This window comes from Macaca mulatta, chromosome 3, assembly GCF_049350105.2.
Source record: "Macaca mulatta isolate MMU2019108-1 chromosome 3, T2T-MMU8v2.0, whole genome shotgun sequence".
Lineage (NCBI taxonomy): Eukaryota > Metazoa > Chordata > Mammalia > Primates > Cercopithecidae > Macaca > Macaca mulatta.
This window is the reverse complement of record NC_133408.1, coordinates 34,916,412-34,939,742: the sequence shown is the minus strand read 5'-3', so window position 1 is coordinate 34,939,742 and position 23,331 is coordinate 34,916,412. Positions and strand designations below refer to the sequence as shown.

Genomic DNA, 23,331 nt, shown 5'->3' with positions numbered 1-23,331 from the left:
CTCCAGAGCTCCAGAGGGGCTCACCAGTCACACTGGACGGGGTGTCACGTGGCCCCACCTGGCGCCGGAACCCCGTTCTCTCTGCCCTTCAAGTTTTCAGTGTCATATTTCAAATGTCTGAGAGGATAATAGTGAAGCCAGCACTTGGTCCCTGCTCTTCTCTAGAAATACGTGAGCGGACGCAGCCGAGCCCCCCTCCCTCCACCCCTTCTGGTCCTTGCAGCGGGTCCAGCAGGTCCAGCAGCCTCCGCAGCAGCAGCCCCGCCCGTGACTTAGGGACCCTGCAGCCCCACCCGGGAGTGTGAGGCCTGCCGTGCGCCCACCCGTGTGTCCCGGCTGCCGGGTCCTGGCCTTGGGGCGCCGCTCCACGGGGTGCAGGTGGGAACGTGCCACGGCTTATCCTCTTTTCTTATGAGGGGCCACCTGCTGCTCACATGCATGCTCTGCGCTGGGACGGGGGCCAGGGCCATCTCAGACACCAGGTGTCCCAGCACACGCCGGCCATGCCACCACCAGCACACACGCCACGGGTCCCGCAGTCACCATCACCCACTTCACAGAGCGGAAAACAGCCCGGAGTGGAATAGGTCTGCTCAGGTCCCCAGAAAATGGGGCAGACTTGGGAGCCTCCGGCTCCAGTTCCTGTCTCCAAAGGAGAATGTGGGCCTCGCCTCCCTGCACCTGTCACGTGCACGGAGGACCAAGGGCAGCCCCGGTGGCTTGGCTCACAGTCTGGCACTGCAGGCCGACTGCCTCCAGGTACAGCCACAGGAACTGTTCCAGGAGCAGGAAGAGTGGGGTCTGCAGGAGTCCCAGGGCCTGGTGGGTGCAGGGCTCACACGCTGAGGACACCTGTCTGCGCCTGTCTCTGGCTGGATGCAGCCACCTGCCGTCTCTTGGCAGCCCCAGCTGGGTGGGCCCTCGGGGGAGCTCGGTGGGTGGGAGTGCAGCTTCAGGGGTGGAAGAGTGGGCAGGGCCCTGGAGGCGCTCCTGGGGGCTGGCAGGGACTGAGCTGCAGATGGCACCAGAGGGGTGGGGGTCCCACAGGGTCGGGCAGGGGGAGACCTGGGTGTAACCGGAAGCAGCTGCTGACCCTGTGGGGGTGGGGGTGGGAGTTCTCAGGGCTCTCCCAGAGCAGTCCAAGCTGGGGGCTGGGAGGGGAGTGGGCAGGAGGACCCAGGGACTGGGGGAGCCCTTAGGGCCTGGGCACCGCGCACAGGGCCTGGGCCCGCGGCCGCATGGTGAAAGCCTGGGCAGGCGTGGTGTCCAGGGAGGCCGGGCTGACACCAGGTGGGGGCAGCAGGTAGTACTTCTGCAGGAGGCCAGCAAACAGCAGGAAAAGCTCGGTCCTGGCCAGGCGCTCCCCGACACAGACACGGCGGCCTGCAGGGGAAGTCGAGGCACAGAGTGGGCTGTGCCAGGTCTGCTCCTGGAGGGGAGGGGTGGGGACCTCCCCAGGGAAGCAGAGGAGCAGCCACAGCCGCCTTCAGAACCTGAGATCAGGAGGTGGGAGTGGAGGCGGCAGGCGGAGCTGGGGACATCCCACCCCTGCAGCCCTGGTGGTGCTGCCCCACCCCAGCCACAAGGGCTGCCGACCTGCAGAGAAAGGCAGGAAGGCCTCCTGCTTCACGAAGTGCCCGTCCGCGTCCAGGAAATGGCCCGGGTTGAACTGGTCTGGGGTCTGCCACTGTGTCTCATCCAGCAGCACCGAGGTCAGCAGAGGAATCACGGGCGTGCCCTGTGTGGGCAGCCAGGGCACAGAGAGAGGGGCCCCGGGGAAGGTGGGATGGGGCCCAGATCGGAAAGTTTCATTCCAGGATGTAGCTCCTGCCACACCCACCACATCTGGTGTTAGCCCACTTTGCAGGTGAGGCACCCGAACCCAGGGAGGCCACGTGACCCCGGGGCACACAGCCAGGAGCCCCAAGGATAGAGAGGACACCCAGGATGCACGGAGAGGGACACCCCAGGACACACGGAGGGGACCCCCCAGGACACATGGACAGGGATGCCCACAGGACACATGGAGGGGACCCTCCAGGACACATGGACAGGGATGCCCACAGGGCACATGGAGGGGACCCCAGGATATGCAGGGAGGCACCAGGTCTGCTGGCCAGAGCCCCAAGTGCTGGGCTGTGGGGTGAGGGCTGCCTCCCTCCTGCTCCTGGCTGGACGCCCCTTATTGCCTCCAGTTGGGGAGCCCTGGGCCATCAGGCACCCACTGGAGGCTCAGCCGTCCCAGTGCCCCTGCACCCCCGCGGAGGCCTACCCCAAAGGAGATGGAAGGGGCGAGGGAGGCCCGGCCCCACCTTGGGGAGCAGGAAGCCGCCCAGCTGCATGTTGGTGGCGGTGCAGCGGGGCACGTGCGGCAGGAGCGTGATGAACCGCTGCACTTCGTGGAGCACGGCGCTGGTGTAGGGCAGCACCTGCTGGTCCTCCGGCTGGGGAGGCCGCCCACGGCCCAGCACGCGGTCCAGCTCCTCCTGCACCCGGCCTGGGGCGAGGGGTGGGCTGCGTCAGTGGGAGTGCCATCCCTCCGCCCTGGGGGTCCCCCGGGGGCAGGTGTCGTCTCGCCCGGCACCGGGATCTCACCCTGCACGTCCGGGTGCCGGCCCATCAGAAGCGCAGCCCACTGCAGTGTGGCTGAGGTCGTCTCCGTCCCGGCCATGACCATGTCCAGGGTGCAGGCCACTGCGTTGTCCTCAGCAAACAGGCCCTCGGGGTCATCCCCCTGCAGAGGTTGGGGCAGGGCTCCGTGGGATGATCTGGGGTCTGTCCCCCACCCCACAGACCCAGCCCAGCCCTGGGCTCCACTATGGATGCCCCAGTGATCTGGGCTCAGCCATCCCCCAGGCAGGCACTATGGATGCCCCATTTCACAGACGAGGAGACTGAGGCTCTGAGAGGCCGCCAGCCAGGAGGTGGGGAGCTTGGTGCAGGACTGGTATGGACCCCTTCCCAGCCCTGCTCCCCTGGGGTGGCCCTCAGGACTCCTACAGGCCTTCGAGGAGGACCTGGGTCCTGGCACACCTGTCCCTGCTGGATCAGGGCATCCACATAGCTGCACACAGGGTCCCCCGGGCGCATGTGGGGCCGCCGCGCCTCCAGGAGGGTCCTCAGAATGGCGCGGACCTCCTCGATCTTTCGCAGGACGGGCCGGTGCAGTTGGAGCAGGGCCCCAAGCCAGGGGTAGACGTTGAATAGCTGGGTAGGAGGCAGGAGGAGCAGAGATGAGGACGCAGCCCCAGGACTGCACCCTGGCAGGCAGTGATCGTCCCCAGCGGCTGTGTTCACACCCAGGGGCTCTGGGCGGATGTGCTGGAGGCGGCCACAGAACAGGGACCCTTCGCCCTCAAGGGAGGACCAGGGACTCCCAGGAAACCCCCGTCCGTGCCCTGGAAGGGGACAGCCAGGCAGGTTTGCACAGCAGGACCTCCTTCCATCCTGGAGAGGGAGGAGGGAGGCGACTGCCACCGTGGAAATAACCTTGAACCTCCTGTGAGTCATGGAATGGGAGGCAGAGCAGACCTCAGACCTCGGAGAGTTGGGGCCGCCGCGGACACGAGGCTGTATCTGAGGGGTGAGCCTGGCACCAGCGGGTGCTCCGTGACTGCCCATGGCCGTCCCGCCACACCTCATGCCACTCGCCTTCCTGGGGTGTCCTTGATCACCAGTAGCGAGGTCCACACGGCACCTCCGTGGCAAGGAGCTGGCGCCAGCAGGGAAAGCCAGGGAACGCTCCGCTGCCCTGGCGCTGCCCCGGACCACGCAGTGCCATGCAACCTCCATCTTCCAGGTGGGCTCCGGGCCCTCCTGGCTGCACCAGTAGGCAGGGTGATCTCACCCTGGCTAGGACGGGTGGAAGCTGTGCCCCCTGCTCTCGCTTGTGAACCCGCCGCTGCCCTCACTCCCGTCACAGCCCTGCCGCTGGGAAGCCAGGAGGACCAGGACCCGTGGCCTCTGGGTCCAGCCGTGACGTGGGTATCACACCTGAGATGCGGGCTTCGGTAAACACACATCGAATACGGTGAGGACCCAAAAGAGGGAAACTTTACATTTTGAAGCAAAATGAAATGCACATGCGTTCCAAACATCAGAGGGATCAACTTTTGTGGTTTTGGGGCACTGTGAAGGGTGTCAGCTGGAAGATGCCTGGACTGTCAGGGCTGGGGGGGCATGGAGCCCCCCGCAATCCTGGGGAAGCCATGCCTGCCTCCCGCCCCCGCCCTTGAGCAGGTGCATCTGTCACTGATGAGGGCGTCAGGGGAGATCAAGATCCCCCATTTCCTGGAGAGCACAGCGGCTGGTTTGAGGCCATACGACCAGCTAACATCAGATAGGTCTGGATTCAGGCCCTTGAGTCTGATTCGTTTTGCAAGGTGGGAGGGCCAAGAGCTGAGAGGGGACAGTGCTGGGGCCCCTGTCCTTCCCCTGCACGCCCAGCACCCCAGGCTCCACCCCACCCCGAGGACGGGAGGCAGCCCCTCACCTGCAGGCCAGGGGACCCCAAGAGGACCATGACCTCATCGATGAGACCCAGCAGGGACACAAACACCGGGTCCCGATAGTCGAACCGGCGGCCGAAGAGGAGCGTGAAGGTGATGTTGGAGGGAGCCCAGCCCAGTAGGGCCAGTGGGAAGGGCTGGCCTGCAAGGGAGACAGGCCTCAGGCACGTTGAGGCCTGGGAAGGGGCGTCCCCAGCCCCCTGCTCACCTCTATAGCCATCCAGCTGCCCCGAAAGGCATTTCAGTTCCTGCAGAATCTTGTCAGCCACCGGCTTCCGGCCCACGCCCAGGCTGTGCAGGGCACGCACCGTGAACTGGCGGGCAGCTCTCCAGCGCGCCCCAGATGAGAAGAAGATGCCTGTGGGCAGATGCAGCGCCCAGTGAGCCCAGGTTCTCACCCCAGCCAGCCCCACCAGGCAAGCGGGCAGGAAGTGAGCAGGCTGACCTAGGGGTAGTAAGACTGGCTGGGCCCTCACCCCCAATCCCACTCCCGTCCCCCTGGACTGGCCCCGGCCCCTCTTGACTTGGGATGAAAAGACCCCTGCTTGCTGGTCCTGAGCACCTGACCTGCTGTGTGGACACCTGGTCCCCCCCAGCACCAGCCCGGAGGCCCAGCTCCTGCCTGCTCTTCCCCAGGCCACCCTGGGAGCCTCTCCTGCTGCTGGAGCCCCCACCCCTCCTGGGATCCAGGTGCCGCCACACCCTGCAGTCCCCCACTGCGCAGGCCACATACCTACCTCCACCTCGCTGGATGAGCTGGAAGATGGCGATGGGAGGCCGGTCGGCCAGCTCCTGCCCAGGGCCTGCCAGCGCCTCTTTGACCACCTCGAACCCTGTCAGCACCACCGTCTTCTGGCACCCCAGGTGCACAGTGAACACTGGCCCGTAGCGTTCCGAGAGCTGGCAGGGATGGCAGGCGTCACCCAGGCAGCCCTCACCCACAAGGCCCCCCTGAGGCCCCCTCAGGCCGGGCCTGTGCTGGGCAGGGGTGGGGACAGAGGGGAAATGGGGGCAGGTGGAGGGAGGCGCCTAGATGCCATACGGCCGGCTGTACAGGGTGGAGCAGGCAGCATCCAGCCTGGAGCCCACAGAGCCCCCTCACCATCTGGTGCTTGGCATGGCTGTTGTGGGCTTTTCTTTTTAGCCCAAATTCCCAGGGAGCTCTTTTGAGCCCTGAGTCCAGGCAGCAGGGATGGGGGCTGGCTATCTGCTAGGGTGGCACTTTCTGAAATGCCAGAGTCTACACAGAGTGAGAGCCTGACAGGCCCGGCCCCTGACCACCCTCAGCTGCAGCCCGGCCAGCAGCACCCCAGCCCACAGTTGGGGGCAGCCAACTGCCTGACTGGTCAGTCCTGTCCCGCTGACCCTGCCTGCCTGAGTGAGGACTGAGCGACAGGGCCAGGGCCGGTCAGGCTGCCCCGTGCCGTGTACGTGTACCCTCTGTCTTCAGCATCCCTGCCCAGGAGGCACGGGTCCTCTTCCCATTTCACAGATGAGGAAACAGAGGCTCAAAAGTGGGAAGTGGGGCCGGGTGCGGGGGCTCACGCCTGTAATCCCAGCACTTTGGGAGGCCGAGGTGGGCGGATCATGAGGTCAGGAGATCGAGACCAAGGTGAAACCCCGTCTCTACTAAAAACATAAAAATTTAGCCGGGCGTGGTGGTGGGCACCTGTAGTCCCAGCTACTCTGGAGGCTGAGGCAGGAGAATGGCGTGAACCCGGGAGGTGGAACTTGCAGTGAGCCGAGATTGTGCCACTGCACTCCAGCCTGGGTTGGGCAACAGAGCAAGACTCCGTCACAAAAAAAAAAAAAAAAAAAGTGAGAAGTGTTTACTGTTGAACACCTGAGGGCCAAGAGAGGCTGAGCGGGCAGCCAACACACGCCCAGGCCCTCCTCCCCTCTGTTGTCCCTCAGCCCGGTCTCCTGCAGGCTCTCAGCAGACACAGCCTCCTCCAGGGAGCCCTCCAGACTCCTGCCCCCGTGCTGGACCCTGGGTGGCACTTCCAGGGCTGCTTCTTACTCACTTGTCTGCTTCCCTGTGGGAAGGGGCGGCTTTCCCTTCCCAAAGGCAGGGTGGGCCCTCCGGCCTCCTGCGTCCCCTGCTGGGCCTGGCACCATGAGGGAACAGGCAGTGGAAACGGGGCCCGGCTTCCCCAGGAGTGGGGCCAGGACACAGCAGCTGTCCGGGCCGCGAGAGCTGCCCAGGCCCCCTGACCTACCTCCATCAGGGACCGGTCCTGTTGCGACAGACGCAGCAAGTGCAGGTTCCCGATGAGTGGCAGCGGGCGAGGCCCTGGGGGCCACCGGTGGGCTGGGGAGGTGTCTCGGGCATAGGCACGGAGCAGCCCCCAGAGCCCCAGCAGGCCCAGGAGCAGCAAGAGCAGCAGGGCCATGACGACGTGGCTGGTGAGGCCCCGCTCCCCTCCTGGGCCCCGTCCCCCCCGCGCCCTTATAGGCCTCCCCGGGAGGGCGTGCCCGCACCCCACCCACCCCACCACCCCTAGAATGTGGAACGAGCAGTTTGCAGGGCAGCCCCCAGCAGGCGGCTTAAAGCTGCAGGCCTGCGTGGAATGTGGGGCTGAGGCCCTGGTGGGGCCGGATAGGGGAGGGCAGGACGGGGGCCCTCTGGGGTCAGGCATCCATGTCCCCTGTCCAGAGAGAAGGATGCGGCCCGTGGACTGTTCTGCTGAACCCACCAGTCCAGGCCCCTCGGCCTTGGCCACCCCTCAGAACTGGAATTCACAGGGCTTTGGGGCCGAGGCCCTGGCTTGGAGGGGAGCTCCCTGCCTTTCACAGGTTCTGAGTGGGACCCTGCGGAGCTCGGGGTTTGCAGGCCTCTCCCAAACCCCATCCGTGTGCACCCAGCTCTTCTCTGATCAGTTCCCCACCGGGCAAGGGACAGGAGTGAGACCTCAGGACGGCCCGTGAGGGGCCTCAAATCCCACAGCCCTCACAAGCCGCCACCCGCATCTCCCGACACGTTTCCTGAGGGTGTTCACCCCAGGTAGCAGCCTGCTCCTTTTTGAGGTCTGCTGCCCAGGCAGGGGATGCAACTGTCTGAGCTAGGACAGCAACGTGGAAGGGCTGCTGGGTGGTAGGTGGTGAGGTTTACGAGCCCTGTCCATCTGTCTCCTAAACCGCTGTGAGGGGCGGGAGGGCTGCTGGCAGCAGAAGCGGTGGGGCCTGCTTTGCACAGCCTGCCCTGACATGAGGCAGCTGGAGCCGGCGCCAGTGGGGCGGGACCCTCCCCACGGCCTGTCTCTGGGGCGTTGCCCATGCCCTGTACAAACCGCAGAGCCTGAGGCCCTCACCCCTCCTGGGTTTGGTCCCCCTTGATTGGCTGGCAGCCTGAGGCCCTCACCCCTCACCCCTCCCAGAGTTGGCCCCTTTGATTGGCTGGGAGGGAAAGCCCCAGCCACAGTTGCACGCCTCCTGTGGTGGGGAGCTCACTGCCTCTATCCCGCTGTACAGCCTCGGTGCCAGGGCTGGGTGGCTGCAGTGGGGAGGGAGTGCCTTATACCAGGGCCACTACTTGGTAGGCTGGGGGTCCTACCTGCCTAGCAAAGCTTACTTAATTAATTCAGGGAACATTTTTGTTTTTTTGTGTTTTGTTTTTGAGACAGGGTCTCGCTCTGTTGCCCAGGCTGCTATACAGTGCTGAGTACAGGCTCACTGCAACCTCCACCTCCTGGGCTCAAGCCATCCTCCCACCTTAGCCTCCCAAATAGCTGGGACTACAGGCACACACCACCAAGCCCAGCTAACTTTATTTATTTATTTATTCATTTATTTTGGTAGAGATGGGGATCCCACTGTGGTACTCAGGCTGGTCTCAAATTCCTGGGTTCAAGCAATCCTCCTGCCCTGACCTCCCAAAGTGTTGGGATTACAGGTGTAAGCCACTGCATCTGGCCTAATTTTTTAAGTTTTGGGTTTTTTGTTGTTGTTGTTGTTTTGAGACGGAATCTCACTCTGTCGCCAGGCTGGAGTGCCATGGCACAATCTCGGCTCACTGCAACCTCCACCTCCCCGGTTCAAGCGATTTTCCTGCCTCAGCCTCCCAAGTAGCTGGGATTACAGGCGCATGCCACCACACCCAGCTAATTTTTGTATCTTTAGTAGAGATGGGGTTTCACCATGTTGGCCAGGACAGTCTTGATCTCTTGACCTCGTGATCCTCCCGCTTCAGCCTTCCAAAGTGCTGGGAATTTTGTAAGTTTCTTTTAGAGAGGGAGTCTAGAGGCTGGTCTTGAACTCCTCCTGGGCTCAAGCGATCCTACCGTGGCAGCCTCCAGAAGCGCTGGGATTATTGAAGTGAGCCAATGCTGGGCCAGCCTCTTTTTCTTTTGAGATGGAGTCTCGCTCTTGTCTTCCAGGCTAGAGTATAGTGGTGCAATCTCGGCTCACTGCAACCTCCGTCTCCCGTGTTCAAGTGATCATCCTGCCTCAGCCTCCCGGGTAGCTGGCATTATAGGCATATGCAACCACGCCCAGCTAATTTTTGTATTTTTCGTAGAGACGGGGTTTTGCCATGTTGGCCACACTTGTCTCGAGCTCCTGACCTCAAGTGATCCACCTGCCTCGGCCTCCCAAAGTGTTGGGATTACAGACGTGAGCCACGGTGCCTGGCCCTCTTTTAAAAATAACTCGTTATGGCTGGGTGCAGTGGCTCATGCCTGTAATCCCAGCGCTTTGGGAGGCCGAGGCGGGTGGATCATGAGGTCAGGAGATGGAGACCATCCTAGTTAACAGGGTGAAACCCCATCTCTACTAAAAATACAAAAAATTAGCCAGGCGTGGTGGTGGGAGCCTGTAGTCCCAGCTACTCGGGAGGCTGAGGCAGGAGAATGGCGTGAACCCGGGAGGCGGAGCTTGCAGTGAGCTAAGATCCGGCCACTGCACTCCAGCCCAGGCGACAGAGCGAGACTCCGTCTCAAAAAAAAAAAAAAAAAAAAAAAAAACTCATCATTGGGGAATTGACAATTCTCTAAGGGCCGCCTGTACGTGTTGCTTGCTCTGGGGGGCATGGCTGGGTGCGCATATTTACATTGTTTCCAATCTTAGGCTGTCACAGAACATCCTGCTAAAAATATGTGTCCATACCTGCAAGGATGGGCACAGTTGCACAGATATCTTAAAATAAATTCCTAGAAACCAGGTGGCTGAGCCAAGGGATTATTGCTTTCTGATGGCCGGCGGACCTCCTGCGCCCTGCAGAGATGTGTGCCGACTGTGGCCTGGCTGCCCAGGCGGAGCCTGGGACTGTTTGGATCAGACCTGATTGATCCAACCCTGTCGGTCAGATACTCAGCCCTGTGCCATCCCTATGACCAGGAGGAATGCAGCGCTCTGGCTGGCTCAGGTCCTGCCTGGCCCTGACATCAGAGGCAGGGTGGGTGGGGTGGGTGGGTAGGTGGGCTCCCCCGGAGGGGCTGGAATCAGACAGACCTGGTTCCAAACTCAGCCCCGCACCTGTCGGCTGTGGCAGATGGCAGCTGCCAGAGATGGCCGCACAGATTCTCCCAACCACACTGTCTTTGCGTAAATGTAACACTGCGCTTCTCCTTCCACAGGAAGGCTTGTGGTCTTCCTCCTTTGTGACACAAAGTAGCAGAGGCCAGAAGCCGTGTTTGCTCATTTGGCCTGTGGCATTCACCCAAGGCTTTTGCAGTGCACAGGAGATCCAGCACACATCAAAAAGGAACAGTCCCTTGGCTCAGCAACCCAGTTTCCAGAAATTTAGTTTAAGGCATCTTTGCAACTGTGCGGAAAGAAGTGTGCGCCCTTGCTCAGTGACTGGGTGGCCCCCGGAAGAATGCCCCGGAGACTGAGCAGGCACGGCGCAGGTTCCCACAGCTCTTGCTTGAATCCCTGTATTTTTTTTTTTTGAGACGGAGTTTCCCTCTTTGTCACCCAGGCTGGAGTGCAGTGGCGCCATCTCGGTTCACTGCAACCTCTGCCTCCCAGGTTCAAGCGATTCTCCGGCCTCAGCCTCCCGAGTAGCTGGGATTACAGGCACCTGCCACCACGCCCGGCTAATTTGTGTTTTTTTTTTTTTTTTTTTTTTTTTGAGACGGAGTCTTGCTCTGTCGCCCAGGCTGGAGTGCAGTGGCCGGATCTCAGCTCACTGCAAGCTCCGCCTCCCGGGTTCACGCCATTCTCCTGCCTCAGCCTCCCGAGTAGCTGGGACTACAGGCGCCCGCCACCTCGCCCGGCTAGTTTTTTGTATTTTTTAGTAGAGACGGGGTTTCACCGGGTTAGCCAGGATGGTCTCGATCTCCTGACCTCGTGATCCGCCCATCTCGGCCTCCCAAAGTGCTGGGATTACAGGCTTGAGCCACCGCGCCCGGCCTAATTTGTGTATTTTTAGTAGAGACAGGGTTTCACTATGTTGGCCAGGCTGGTCTTGAACTCCTGACCTCTGGTGATCCGCCCACCTTGGCCTCCCAAAGTGCTGGGATTATAGGCGTGAGCCACCACACCCGGCCAAATCACTGCATTTTTTAAAAAGGTCAACGATCCTAGCCCTTGCCTCCTCCTGTACATAACATACCATCCGACAGGATCAGTGGCTATAATCTATGACGAGATGGACTCTTGCACCGAAACTTTGATGATCGGATTTGGCTCGAAGGTACCCCTGCGCAGGTGCAGAGCCTCCACCACCTGTTGATTGATAAGCTGTGGCCTGAAACATTGCTTTGGAGCAGTCAGACGGAAACTCTGAAACACCCTCCCGGATTGCAGTGCTCAGTAGGAATCTGAATAAAACTAACTTTAATTCTTCAAAAGCAAAAGTTTTCTCTAGTTGACTCCTTGAATCTGGGTGGGCACTTCTGACCACGGTAGAGGCTGGATCCCAAACAGTGATGCAGCTTCCTCTTGGTTCCCCAGGACACCTGTGCCGTGGACCCAGGCGTCATGCTGTGGGGAAACCCAGCAGCTCCTAGAGGGGCCCACGTGGAGGGGACCCAGGCCCACAGAACCATGGCCACGCCTCCGCCCAACCCTGAGCCCACCTGCCTGCCAGCCACGTGCACCATCCTGAGTGGATCCTCCCGTCTGAAGTGGAGCGAACCCAGCCGAGGCCCCGTGGAGTGTCTCCACCAAGACCTGCCCAAGTGCAAGTCCATGGGTAATGACTGCTGCTAAGTGGGCTGCTTTGTTATGCGGCGGCAGATAACACAAACGCGGCCATGTAAGCTTCAGCAAGGGATGGGACCCCTGGGATTCTGTTTCTCAGTGTCAGATGAGGATAAGAGACCTGCTTAACTGGGTTCATTCATTTGCAAACTATAAACGGAGCATGTCCAGCATGCCAGGCACTGTTCCAGGCTCTGGGGATCCCGGGTGGAAAATGCTTAGCAATGCCTTGATCACTGGGGCTCAAACAAGGTTCGTTCCCTCCTCTGAGCTTTTCCTTTTTTCTTGTAGACAGGGTCTCACTTTTTTCGCCCAGGTTGCAGTTCAGTAGTACAATCTTGGCTCACTGCAGCCTCAACCTCCCAGGGCTCAGATGATCCTCCAACCTCAGCCTCCAGGGTAGCTGGAACTACAGGTGTGCGCCCCTATACCAGGCTAATTTTTGGAATTTTTTTTTTTTTTTTTGAGATGGAGTCTTGCTCTGTTGCCCAGGCTGGAGTGCAGTGGCGAAATCTTGGCTCACTGCAAGCTCCACCTCCCAGGTTCACGACATTCTCCTGCCTCAGCCTCCCGTGTAGCTGGGACTACAGGCGCCCGCCACTGCGCCTGGCTAATTTTTTGTATTTTTAGTAGAAACGGGGTTTCACCATGTTAGCCAGGATGGTCTCGATCTCCTGACCTCGTGATCCTGCCGTCTCATCCTCCCAAAGTGCTGGGATTACAGGCGTGAGCCACCGCGCCCGGCCTGGATTTTTTATAGACGGGGTTTCAGCATGTTGTAGCTGGGACCACAGGTGTGTGCCCCTACACCCATCTAATTTTTGTATTTTTGTTTTGTTTTGTTTTGTTTTTGAGATGGAATCTCACACTGTCGCCCAGGCTGGAGTGCAGTGGTGCGAACTCGGCTCACTGCAAGCTCCGCCTCCCGGGTTCACATCATTCTCATGCCTCAGCCTCCCGAGTTGCTGGGGCTACAGGCGCCCGGCTAATTTTTTGTATTTTTAGTAGAGACGGGGTTTCACTGTGTTAGCCAGGATGGTCTCAATCTCCTGACCTCGTGATCCACCCGCCTCGACCTCCCAAAGTGCTGGGATTACAGGTGTGAGCCACCACACCTGGCCCAATTTTTGTATTTTTTATAGACATAGGGTTTCAGCGTGTTGTAGCTGGGACTACAGGTGTGTGCCCCTACATCCTGCTAATTTTTGTATTTTTTATAGACATAGGGTTTCAGCATGTTGCCAAGACTGGTCTTGAACTCCCGGGCTCAAGTGGAGAGCTGGGATTACAGGTGTGAGCCACCACCCCCAGCCCCTTCCCCACTTTTTATACCGGTGAACTGCTCATAAAAATTCTTTCCTTTTCTCTCCCAGCTAAAGATCTCATATCTCATATAAAGCAATAACCATTTGCCAGGTGACAGTCAATTAAAAGCCAGTTGTCACCTCCAGGCCACAGGTCCCTCGGGGCTCTCAGACAGAGAGGCTTAGGGCAGCCCCAAGGGAGGGGCTGTCCTTCCACTGCTAAGCCGCTGCTCAGGTCAAGTGAGTGAGCTCTTTGCTGGGTAATAAAAGCTCCCATTGTTCACAACCCTGGAAATGTATTAATGAGTAACCCAGTGTGTGGGCCCCTGATGTAAAATAGTAGTTTATATGACAGGAATAAGGTGCAATTTTCCTTTTGTCGTTTTCAGTGGGCCCAGAGCCCCAGGCCAATCAAGGACCTGACAACTGGATATCTGCAGCCCTGGGCCCTCCCCTGGGGCCTAGGCGTGAGGTCCGCACTGCCCTGCGGTTCAGAAACATTCAGTGCCAGGCTTGTGGCTCAGCTCTGGGCACACGGAGCAGAGTCCGACCTCGGGCACAGGAATCTAATGGTATGCATTGCAGAGGGGCAGGTTCACCAGGGCCCAGCGATGGGGAGAGCTGGAAGCCACATGGGGAGGGGACACCTGGGCCAGGCTTGAAGAAGGGCAGGCCCCGGGGTGGGGGCGGTTGGGCTGCCTTGACCAAGCCTTTGTCTGCAAGCAGCCCCTGGGAAGTTGCAGTAACTGGCTCCTAAGCAACAGTGGTTTTGGGTCACACCAGGGGTCCAGAGGGGGCCAGGCAGCAAACTCAGTGTTGCTGGGGGCCCACGGTGCTTCCCACCAGGGCCTGGCTAATGATTGTGGAATGGGGTGGGGGGATGGATGAGTGAGTGGAGGCTGGAGCTTGGGCCATCCATAGCACTGTAAAAGGTCCAGTGTTCAACTTCCTCATGGCCAGGACAGGTTCAGGGCTGGGAGAGGCTACGCAGGTGGAAGCTGGGGTCTTCACTGAGCCCTTTCCCATGACTGCTGTTGCCATGGTAACATCGACAGGCCAATGCTGGGCCCGGGCCTTACCACTTACAATACACTTTCATTCTGTCCTAGGTTGAGTTGCAACTACCCTGTCCCCCATTCATATGGTGAAGTCCTAGCCACCAGGACCTTAGGATGTGACCTTTGCTTTGGAAATAGGTGCCTCACCACCTTACAGGCGGTGGCTTACACCTGTAATCCCAGCCCTTTGGGAGGCTAAGGCGGGTGGATCACTTGAGGTCGGGAGTTCGAGACCAGCCTGGGCCACATGGTGAAACCCCGTCTCTACTAAAAATACAAAAAAATTGGCTGGGCGTGGTGGCAAGTGCCTGTAATCCCAGCTACTCAGGAGGCTGAGGCAGGAGAATCACTTGAACTCAGGAAGTGGAGGTTGCAGTGAGCTGAGATTGCACCATTTCACTCATGTCTGGGTTACAAAGCGAGACTGTCTCGAGAAAAAAAAAAAAAAGCCGGGTGTGGTGGTGCACGCCTGTATTCCCAGCTACTTGGGAGGCTGAGGCAGGAGAATTGCTTTAACCTGGGAGGTGGAGGTTGCAGTGAGCCAAGATTGAGCCACTGCACTCCAGCCTGGGCAACAAGAGAGAGAGACTCCATCTTAAAAAAACAAAACAAAGAAATAGGGTTGCTGCTGATGTAATTAGTTAAGATGAAGTTACTGGGGTAGGCCCTAACCCAACATGACTGCTATCCTTATAAAAAGAGGAAATTTAGGTTGGGAATGGTGGCTCATGTCTGTAATCCCAGCATTTTGGGAGGCTGAGGCAGGAGGATTGCCTGAGCCCAGGAGTTAAGGACCAGCCTGGGCAACATAGGGAGACTCCATCTATACGAAAAATACAAAAATTAGTCTGGTGTGGTGGTGTGTGCCTGTAGTCCCAGCTACTCAGGAGGCTGGGGCGAGAGGATCGCTGAGCCCAGGAGGTGGAGGCTGCAGTGAGTCGTGATCGCGCCACTGCACTCCAGTCTGGGCAGTAGAGCAAGACCCTGTCTCAAATAAATAAATAAAAATAGGAAATTTGGACACGCACAGGACACCATGGGAACGTAGGGGCCAAGACCAGGTGGTGCTTCTGCAAGCCAAGGAACATCAGAGACTGGCGGCCCCCAGAAGCTGGGAGGCAGGCCTGGGACTGTCCCCAGGGCCCCCACCCTGCCCACTGCTTGGACTCCGGGCCCCAGGACTGAGAGCACATTCCTGTTGTTGAAGCTGCTCGGTGGTGGCACCTGGCTCCAGCAGTCGCAGGCAGCGAGTCCACATGCTCTCCCGTCCCTCCGGTGCCGCCTTCCTCCCCGGATGGGCCTGGTGATGAGGCCTCTGTGCAATGGGGAAATCGAGGCCCCGGCAGACACCTGGGATGCAGAGATGCCCGGCACCGCTATGTGTCCTTGGGCAATTCACTGAACCTTTCTGGGCTTTGGTTTCTCACCCATTCCAAAAGCTGATTCTGCTACCGACTGCTGCGAGGGTCCCAGGGGACGGGAGAGCCCGGGCAGCGCCCACCGGGGCTCAGGAGCTTCCTGAGTCCGAGGGGGCGGGGCCGGGCCTGGGCAGGGGGCGGGGCCGGGCCTGGACCAGGGGTGGGCCGGGCCGGGGCAAAGGGCGGGGACGGGGACTGCACAACGTGCTCGGCGCTCCCGGGGTGCCTGCTCGGCGCTCCGCCGGCCGCCCTGCGTACGCTCGCAAGGCACTCGCAGACTTCGGCGTCGCCAAGATGTCGACCGCCATGAATTTCGGGACCAAGAGCTTCCAGCCGCGGCCCCCGGACAAGGGCAGCTTCCCACTGGATCACTTAGGTGAGCAGCGGAAGGTCGGTGGGCAGGGGTCTGGGGTGGAGGGTCTGGGTCGCGGCCCAGCGCGGAGCCCCATGGGGTGCCGGCATCTGGCACGGTGCAGGCGGGGAAACTGAGGCACGCCACCCGCCCCTACGCCCCAGGCCCGGGTCACTGCTGCGTTGTGGACCCTGCAGGTGGGAGCTGGCAGGACCGTGGCCGCCGTGACGAGGACAGCGACACCGACTCCTTGCGTCGGGTTCCGGGTCCCTGGCTCCGCCCTGACTCGGTGGGCTGTCTGTGCCCCGGGTTTGCAGAGCGGGACATTCGGCAGCCGCGAAGCCCGCAGCTGCAACCGGGGCTTAGACGGTGCCTGGCGTGTCTGCTGCAAAGCTCCAAAGTGCTGCTAATCTCTCAATGGTTCTGGCCGGATTCCGGTATGGGGTTAGCCGTTAAATTGCCTCCATGGACATGAAGGCTTTGAAAAAGGATCTGTGGGCCGGGCGCGGTGGCTCACGCCTGTGATCCTAGCCCTTTGGGAGGCCGAGGTGGGCGGAACACTTAAGATCAGGAGTTCGAAACCAAGCTGCCCAACATGGGGAAACCCCGTCTCTACTAAAAATATAAAAATTAGTTGGCTGTGATGTGGCTCTCCTGTAGTCCCAGCTACTCAGGAGGCCGAGGCAAGAGAATCGTTTGAACCGGGAGGCGGAGGTTGCAGTGAGCCGAGTTCGGGCCACTGCACTCCAGCCTGGGCGACAGAGTGAGACAACGTCTCAAAAAAAAAAAAAAAAAAAAGAAAGAAAAGAAAAGAAAAACGATCTGTGAATCACTGTTTCTTTCCTAATATTTTATTGTGACATTTTCAAACACAGCAAAAATGAAAGACTTTTTACCCCGAACTCTCCTGGGACCATCACCTAGCTTGCACCTTAACCTTGTACTGGGCTGAAGGTTACCACGTTGTGGGTTTTTTCCAGTGTTGTTTTCAGCATGTTTCTGAAGGAAACAGGTTTGGGTTTGTTTGTTTTTGTTTTGAGACACGGTCTCACTCTGTTGCTTAGGCTGGAGTGCAGTGGTGCAATCATAGCTCACTGAAGCCTTGGCCTCCTTCCTTTCTGGGCTCGGGGGAGTCTCCTGTCTCAGCCTCTAGAGTGGCTGGGACTATAGGTGTACAGCACCACACCCAGCTAATTGTTTTATTTATTTATTTATTTATTTTTATTTATTTATTTATTTATTTTTGAGACGGAGTCTCGCTCTGCCACCCAGGCTAGAGTGCAGTGGCCGGATCTCAGCTCACTGCAAGCTCCACCTCCTGGGCTTACGCCATTCTCCTGCCTCAGCCTCCCGAGTAGCTGGGACTACAGGCGCCCGCCACCTCGCCCAGCTAAGTTTTTTGTATTTTTTAGTAGAGACGGGGTTTCACTGTGTTAGCCAGGATGGTCTCGATCTCCTGACCTCGTGATCCGCCCGTCTCGGCCTCCCAAAGTGCTGGGATTACAGGCTTGAGCCACCGCGCCCGGCCTATTTATTTATTTTAGAGATGGGGTTTCCCCATGTTGTCCATGGCTGGATTATTTATTTATTTATTTTTGAAATGAAGTCTCACTCTGTCGCCCAGGCTGGAGTGCAGTGGCATGATCTCGACTCACTGCAACCTCTGCCTCCCGGGTTCAAGCGATTCTCCTGCCTCAGCCTCCTGAATAGCAGGGACTACAGACATCCGCCACCATGCCCAGCTAATTTTTGTATTTTTAGTACAGATGGGGTTTCACCAAGTCGGCCAAGCTCGTCTTGAACTCCTGGCCTCAGGTGATCCACCCACCTCTGCCTCCCAAAGCACTAGGATTATAGGCGTGAGCCACTGCTCCCGGCCTGGATTATTTTTAAGAGACAAGGTCTAGATCTGCTGCCCAGGCTGGAGTGCAGTGCTGTGGTCATAGCTCACTGCAACCTTGAACTCCTTTGCTCAAACGATCCTCCTGCCTCAGCCTCCTGAGTAGCTGGAACCACAGACATGCGCCACACCTAGCTAACTTTTAAGGTTTTTTTTGGTAGAGATGGGGGGGGTCTCACTATGTTGCCCAGGCTGGTCTCAAACTCCTGGGGTCAGGCGATACTCTTAGAGTGCTGGGATTACAAGTGTGAGCCACCACGCCCAGCCTGAGGAAACAAGTTTTGAAAGGAAAAGTAGCGCAGCTCTTATTAAGGCCGTTGTGTGGTTGCATCATGTTTCACTTTGAAACGAACGTGCTGTTTTCTTTCTCATTCTAGGTGAATGTAAAAGCTTTAAAGATAAATTCATGAAGTGTCTTTATGACAATCATTTTGAAAATGCTTTGTGCAGAAATGAATCCAAAGAATATTTAGAATGCAGGATGGAGAGGTAAGTACAGCTAAGCGTTATGACTTCCATTTCCCACTACTCCAATTAAAACTTTTTTTTTCCTGAAAGGCATCACGGTGTGTCTTTTTCAGGCCTGGGATTCAGCTAGTGTTTTTCAGGACTGTAGAATTGTTTGCCCTTGAAATGGAGGCTTATCAGATGAAATTGTACCAAAAGCTGTTTCCCAATCTTGGGAACCTCCTCTTGAGCGATAGCGTTATACATCATTGCATTCCCGAGAGCATTTTCTTTCCACATTTGGTTGCTACCGACCTGTCATTAAGGTTTCAAAATCGTGCATCATAAAAATGCTGACTGAGTCAAAAGATTGAAGGTCGTGGGTATACAGTTTCTTTCTTTTGCATTCTCAGTCGTTAAAAATATGCACTGGGTTGTTTTGCTCCACTTAGAGTTGTTTGGAATGTGACAGGGAGGACAATAGACTATTCAAGAAATGATGAAAGATGAATGGTTCTTCCTTTCGTAACCAGAACTCACCAAAGCTCACTTTTAAACAAAACAAACGCGTTTGTAGCTATGATCCCCACAGCTTTTACTTAAAATAAGAGCTGTCCTAATCCTTATGCAAAAAAAGCACGTAGCATGTAATTATATGATGGTGGTGGGAGCTTTTATTTTTGCTTTTCGAGGCCATGATTAGCTCACTAAGCATTTCAGTCTTCAGACAGCTGTGTCTGTGCTGAAGACAGGTTGACAATTCACCATCTACTTTGAGTTCTTTTCATTTTCCTATAACAGACTCAGACTTTTCCCTCAAGGCAAAAATCCGTTGTGCCTTTCAGGCCACACAGGTGTGTTCAGGGTTATTTGTGTGGATATTTGGGGCCGTAAGGATGATGGGCCTTCTCAGCGGTGTGGACTTCCAGTGAGGCCACATTCTGCCTTTGGGGCTGTTGCTCAGGCTCTTCCAGGGCTCACATTTGTCCAAGGACCACACTGAGTCTGTCCCTTACCATCTCTAATTGTTTATAAGTAGCACGCTGGCTGGAGCCATGTGTTTAAATTAGTCTGAAATTAATGCATCTTTAGAAAACTGGAACTGAGAATTTCTCCATGGTGCTGCCAAGCTTTAGAGACCATGTGAATTGGGCTCTGTTCATGTGAGGGTGTGAGCAGGTCTCCTGCCTCATGCTCAGCTTCCCCATGAGACTCCTGAGGACAGCGGGGAGGAAGGGAGCCAGGGCCAGTGCCTCAGGTGGCCTCGCAATTGGCCAGGTGATGTTTAGGCAAATGTGCAGGGCACGTGTTTCTGATTTCATTGTTTTTTTATTTTTATTTTTATTTTTTTTGAGGCAGAGTGTCAGTCGCCCAGGCTGGAGTGCAGTGGCACGATCTCAGCTCCCTGCAAGCTCCGCCTCCCAGGTTCATGCCATTCTCCTGCCTCAGCCTCCCGAGTAGCTGGGACTACAGGCGCCTGCCACCACGCCCGGCTAATTTTTTGTATTTTTAGTAGAGACGGGGTTTCACCGTGTTAGCCGGGATGGTCTCAATCTCCTGACCTTGTGATCCACCTGCCTCAGCCTCCCAAAGTGCTGGGATTACAGGCGTGAGCACCGCACCCGGCCTTTTTTTTTTCTTTTTTTCTTTTTTTTAAATCCTGCTCCTTCTGTAAGGTCAGTTATTTTGACTGTAGAATTTTGATTGGTTATTTGTTCATGAAAATCATCAAACATACAGAAGTTGAGGATAATCTGCCTCCTGTAACTGGCACCTGCCCTGTTTTTAGCCATTTCTTTTCTTCCTTTTTCCTTCTGTGCTAAAATCCCAGACGTGACTTTACTCCCACCTCTGTGTGTGTCTGTTTTAGAAAATGAACCACTATAGAGTTTTAAAAAGTTTACTTTAATAAACTTTAAAATAAACTTAAACTTTAAGTTTATTTAAAATAAACTTTTAAAAAGTTGTGTTGTGAGGACTTGGACCGTGTTAGCCTGATGTGAAAATATAGGTGTGTTTTAGATGACCACCGTGGTCTGAGATCTCAAGCCTCTGCAGTGATTTAGAAGTTCGCGTCCTGTCCTGGGGATTAGGCACCGGGGGTAACACAGACACCCTGGTGGAGCAGCCTCACCCCCTGCCAGCAGCACAGAGTGCATGGGGGCCTCATGGGATGGTGGCTGGGCCTCCTGGTTGGGTTGTGGGGAGGGTAAAGGAGGCCATCCCTATAAAGCACACAGTAGGATCGGGGGGCATGTCACCATGTGTGTGTGAGTTCACATGGTTGTTACTATTGTCCTGAAGAGTGTGGGGCCCATAAAAAAGTCATGCTGAGTCATGAATTTCACGTCCCTAAGATGGCTGCACTGTGATAAACAGCTGGGAATTACTTTGGCCGGATGTGGTGGCTGACGTCTGTAGCCCCAGCACTCTGGGAGGCCAAGCAGGAGAATCACTTGAGCTCAGGAGTTCAAGACCAGCCTGGGCAACATAGTGAAACCCTGTATCTACAAAAAATGTCTTAAAAAATTAGCTGGCTGGGTGCAGTGGCTCACACCTGTAATTCCAACACTTTGGGAGACCGAGGTGGGCAGATCACTTGAGGTCAGGAGTTCAAGACCAGCCTAACCAAAATGGTGAGACCCCATCTCTACTAAAAATACAAAAATTAGCCAATAGCCAGGCGTGGTGGCAGGCGCCTGTAATCCCAGCCACTTGGGAGGCTGAGGCAGGGAGAATTGCCTGAACCTGGGAGGTGGAGGTTGTAGTGAGCCGAGATCATGCCGCTGTACTCCAGCCTAGGCAACAGAGTAGGACTCTGTCTCAAAAAAAAAAAAAAAAATTAGCTGGCCAAGCACAGGGGCTCATGCCTATAATCCCAGCACTTTGGGAGGCCGAAGTGGATGATCACATGAGGTCAGGAGTTCGAGACCAGCCTGACCCATATGGTGAGACCCCATCTCTACTAAAACTACAAGAATTAGCCGGGCGTGGTGGTGTGCACCTGTAGTCTCAGCTACTCAGGAGGCCGAGGCACAAGAATCACTTGGACCTGGGAGGCGGAGGCTGCAGTGAGCCGAGATCGCATCACTGCCCTCCAGCCTGGGCAACAGAGCGAGACTGTCTCTGGGGAAAAAAAAAAAAAAAAACAACTTAGCCGTGCGTGATGGCATACATCTGCAGTCTCAACTACCCAAGAGGCTGAGGTGGGAGGATCACTTGAGCCCAGGAGTTCAAGGCTGCAGTGAACTTGAACCGCTGATTGCACCACTGCATCCCAGCCTGGGAGACAAAGTGAGACCGTGTCTCTAAAAAAAAAAAAAAGATCAGATAACCGTCGACCGCAGTCTCAGTTCCACCTGGGCGGATGGCAACCTAAGGTCTCCTCTGCCAGGGTGCCATGGAAGGTGGCGGGCAGAGGTTCCAGGGATTAGGGCGTGAACATCTTTAGGGGTCATTCTTTAGGGTTTATTCTGCCAATAAAGGCAAGTCTGGGAGGTCAGCGTGAAGCTGTTGTCCAGATACATATTTTACCAGAATGTGGGGAAGTGGTGTGTCCTGGGGGCAGCGGGCACAGCTGCCCCTCTTGGGTATCCCAGGAGGCCCCAGGCCTTAGGCCCTGGGATGTCTCTAAGTGGTCATGTCCTCATTGCCCTGTTGACTCTGCCCACTGGGGAAGGCGCCAGGCACGGGGGCTGAGGCCGAGGGGCCTGTCTCCCAGGACGTAGATAGGGGCGGCAGGACCCCCGGTTTGTGGTGAGAAGCCAGGGCCTGCAAGGGCCCCTCTCGTCCTCCCTGCGCCTCCCGCCCTGACAGCTTTCTCTTTTTCTTTTAGAAAATTGATGCTACAAGAACCATTGGAGAAGCTGGGATTTGGAGACTTGATTGGTGGAAAATCAGAGGCAAAAAAATGAATTTTGATGAGAAGACCCCTAGGCCGTGTTCAGTGGTCTCTTGGGACGGAGGGCATCATCCTGCCTCTTAGGTCGGCGAAGGCCTGCGTGTAGTGTCCTTAGAAACAGGCTTCAAATAGAGGCTCCACCCCTGTGGGGGCGTCTCCTGGGTAGGGAAGTGGCGTCCTGTTTTCCCTTAGGAGGGTGTTTCTGCATGAACCCATGAGTGGGACGGCGTTCCCTGCAAGGCTGGGAGGGAGGGGAGCGTGGAGCAAGACCCTCGTCTTCGAGGCCGGGGCCCTCTTGTATGGGGCAGTTTTATGTTGCAGTCCTCTGATACCTTCTGAGTTCAAACAGGTAAATGTGCATAAATTTCAGTCCCTTCTGAACACAGATATCATCAGGAAATCACCATTCCCTAGCAGGATGTTTTCATGTTTGTATTCGTATATGCCAGTTCATTTCCTTAAAGAAAGAAAAAAAAAAAAGTGGAACACAGAGTAGGAAGTGAGAACCTTCTGGCTTTGGATGGATTTGACTTCTTGATTCTTTCTGGTTTTGCCTGAATACCAAGTAGCTTCATGATCAAAGGGTCATTTTCTGATTTGTATCAGACCATATTTATAAAGCTGGGTATTTAATTTCAATAACTCCTATATTTTAACAGAAAAAGAGAACCTGAGTCCATTTGCAGGCTCGCACCAGCTGTCTTCTGTGCCAGTGAGCTCTGCCTAAGATCCCTGGCACATGTTCGCAGCACGGCCTGGCCCCTGAGCAGAGTTCTCAGCCCGTCTGCGCCAGAGTTGCCTGTGGGTCACGGAAACCCAGCCCGGGTCCACCCAGTGCATCAGGCCAGCCGGGGCCCAAACCTGTGGATGGAACGCAGGTGCTTGCACATCTGCGGCCTCAGCCAGACCTGTCCCCTTCCCAGGCGTTGTTGGAAAGGGGCTGGCTCCTGTCTGGTCAGTGGAGGGCGGTGGCAGGAGATGGGGTGGGAGGATCCAGGTCACGTCCTCTCTGGCGACCCTGGCAGTGGCTGTCTCTAAGCCCTGGCAGGTGGGGCCACCAGCCTGGCCGACCTCGGGCTCCAGGAAACAGGCTGCCCTCACCCCTCCTGCCTGTGGGTGGCTGAGGCTTCTCAGCCCATCTCCAGTTTTCTGCAGCAAAGGCCCTCTGTTTCTGTCCTGCAGTGGTGGCCCTTTTGTGGTTAAACATGCCCCCCCCCCCCACAGAACTGAGTACTTGTTGCGAGTGGGCCCGCCCAACCCTGTGTCCCTGCACCCATGGGTTCTACGACTTGCTTCCGCT

At 57.0% G+C, this 23,331-nt stretch overlaps 3 protein-coding genes across 3 annotated transcripts in view; 2 read left to right on the top strand and 1 right to left on the bottom strand.

Annotated features, from left to right (window-relative positions):
• The window catches only part of PRKAR1B (protein kinase cAMP-dependent type I regulatory subunit beta), a 482,327-nt gene that overhangs the window by 30,577 nt on the left and 428,419 nt on the right, over positions 1-23,331 (top strand). The window lies entirely within an intron of this gene.
• Positions 865-6,901, bottom strand: CYP2W1 (cytochrome P450 family 2 subfamily W member 1). The gene is made up of 9 exons (XM_077995934.1): positions 6,728-6,901; positions 5,246-5,408; positions 4,717-4,866; positions 4,493-4,650; positions 3,034-3,207; positions 2,596-2,734; positions 2,313-2,497; positions 1,597-1,738; positions 865-1,383 (listed from the first exon to the last, which is right to left on the bottom strand). The coding sequence occupies exons 1-9, from the start codon at positions 6,899-6,901 to the stop codon at positions 1,196-1,198; spliced, it is 1,473 nt and encodes a 490-aa protein (XP_077852060.1). The 3' UTR covers positions 865-1,195.
• Positions 15,632-22,766, top strand: COX19 (cytochrome c oxidase assembly factor COX19). Its single transcript, NM_001257834.1, is given in 3 exon segments — positions 15,632-15,807; positions 18,061-18,172; positions 21,966-22,766. Coding segments are annotated over 3 exon segments (273 nt in total). The 5' UTR covers positions 15,632-15,725; the 3' UTR covers positions 22,045-22,766.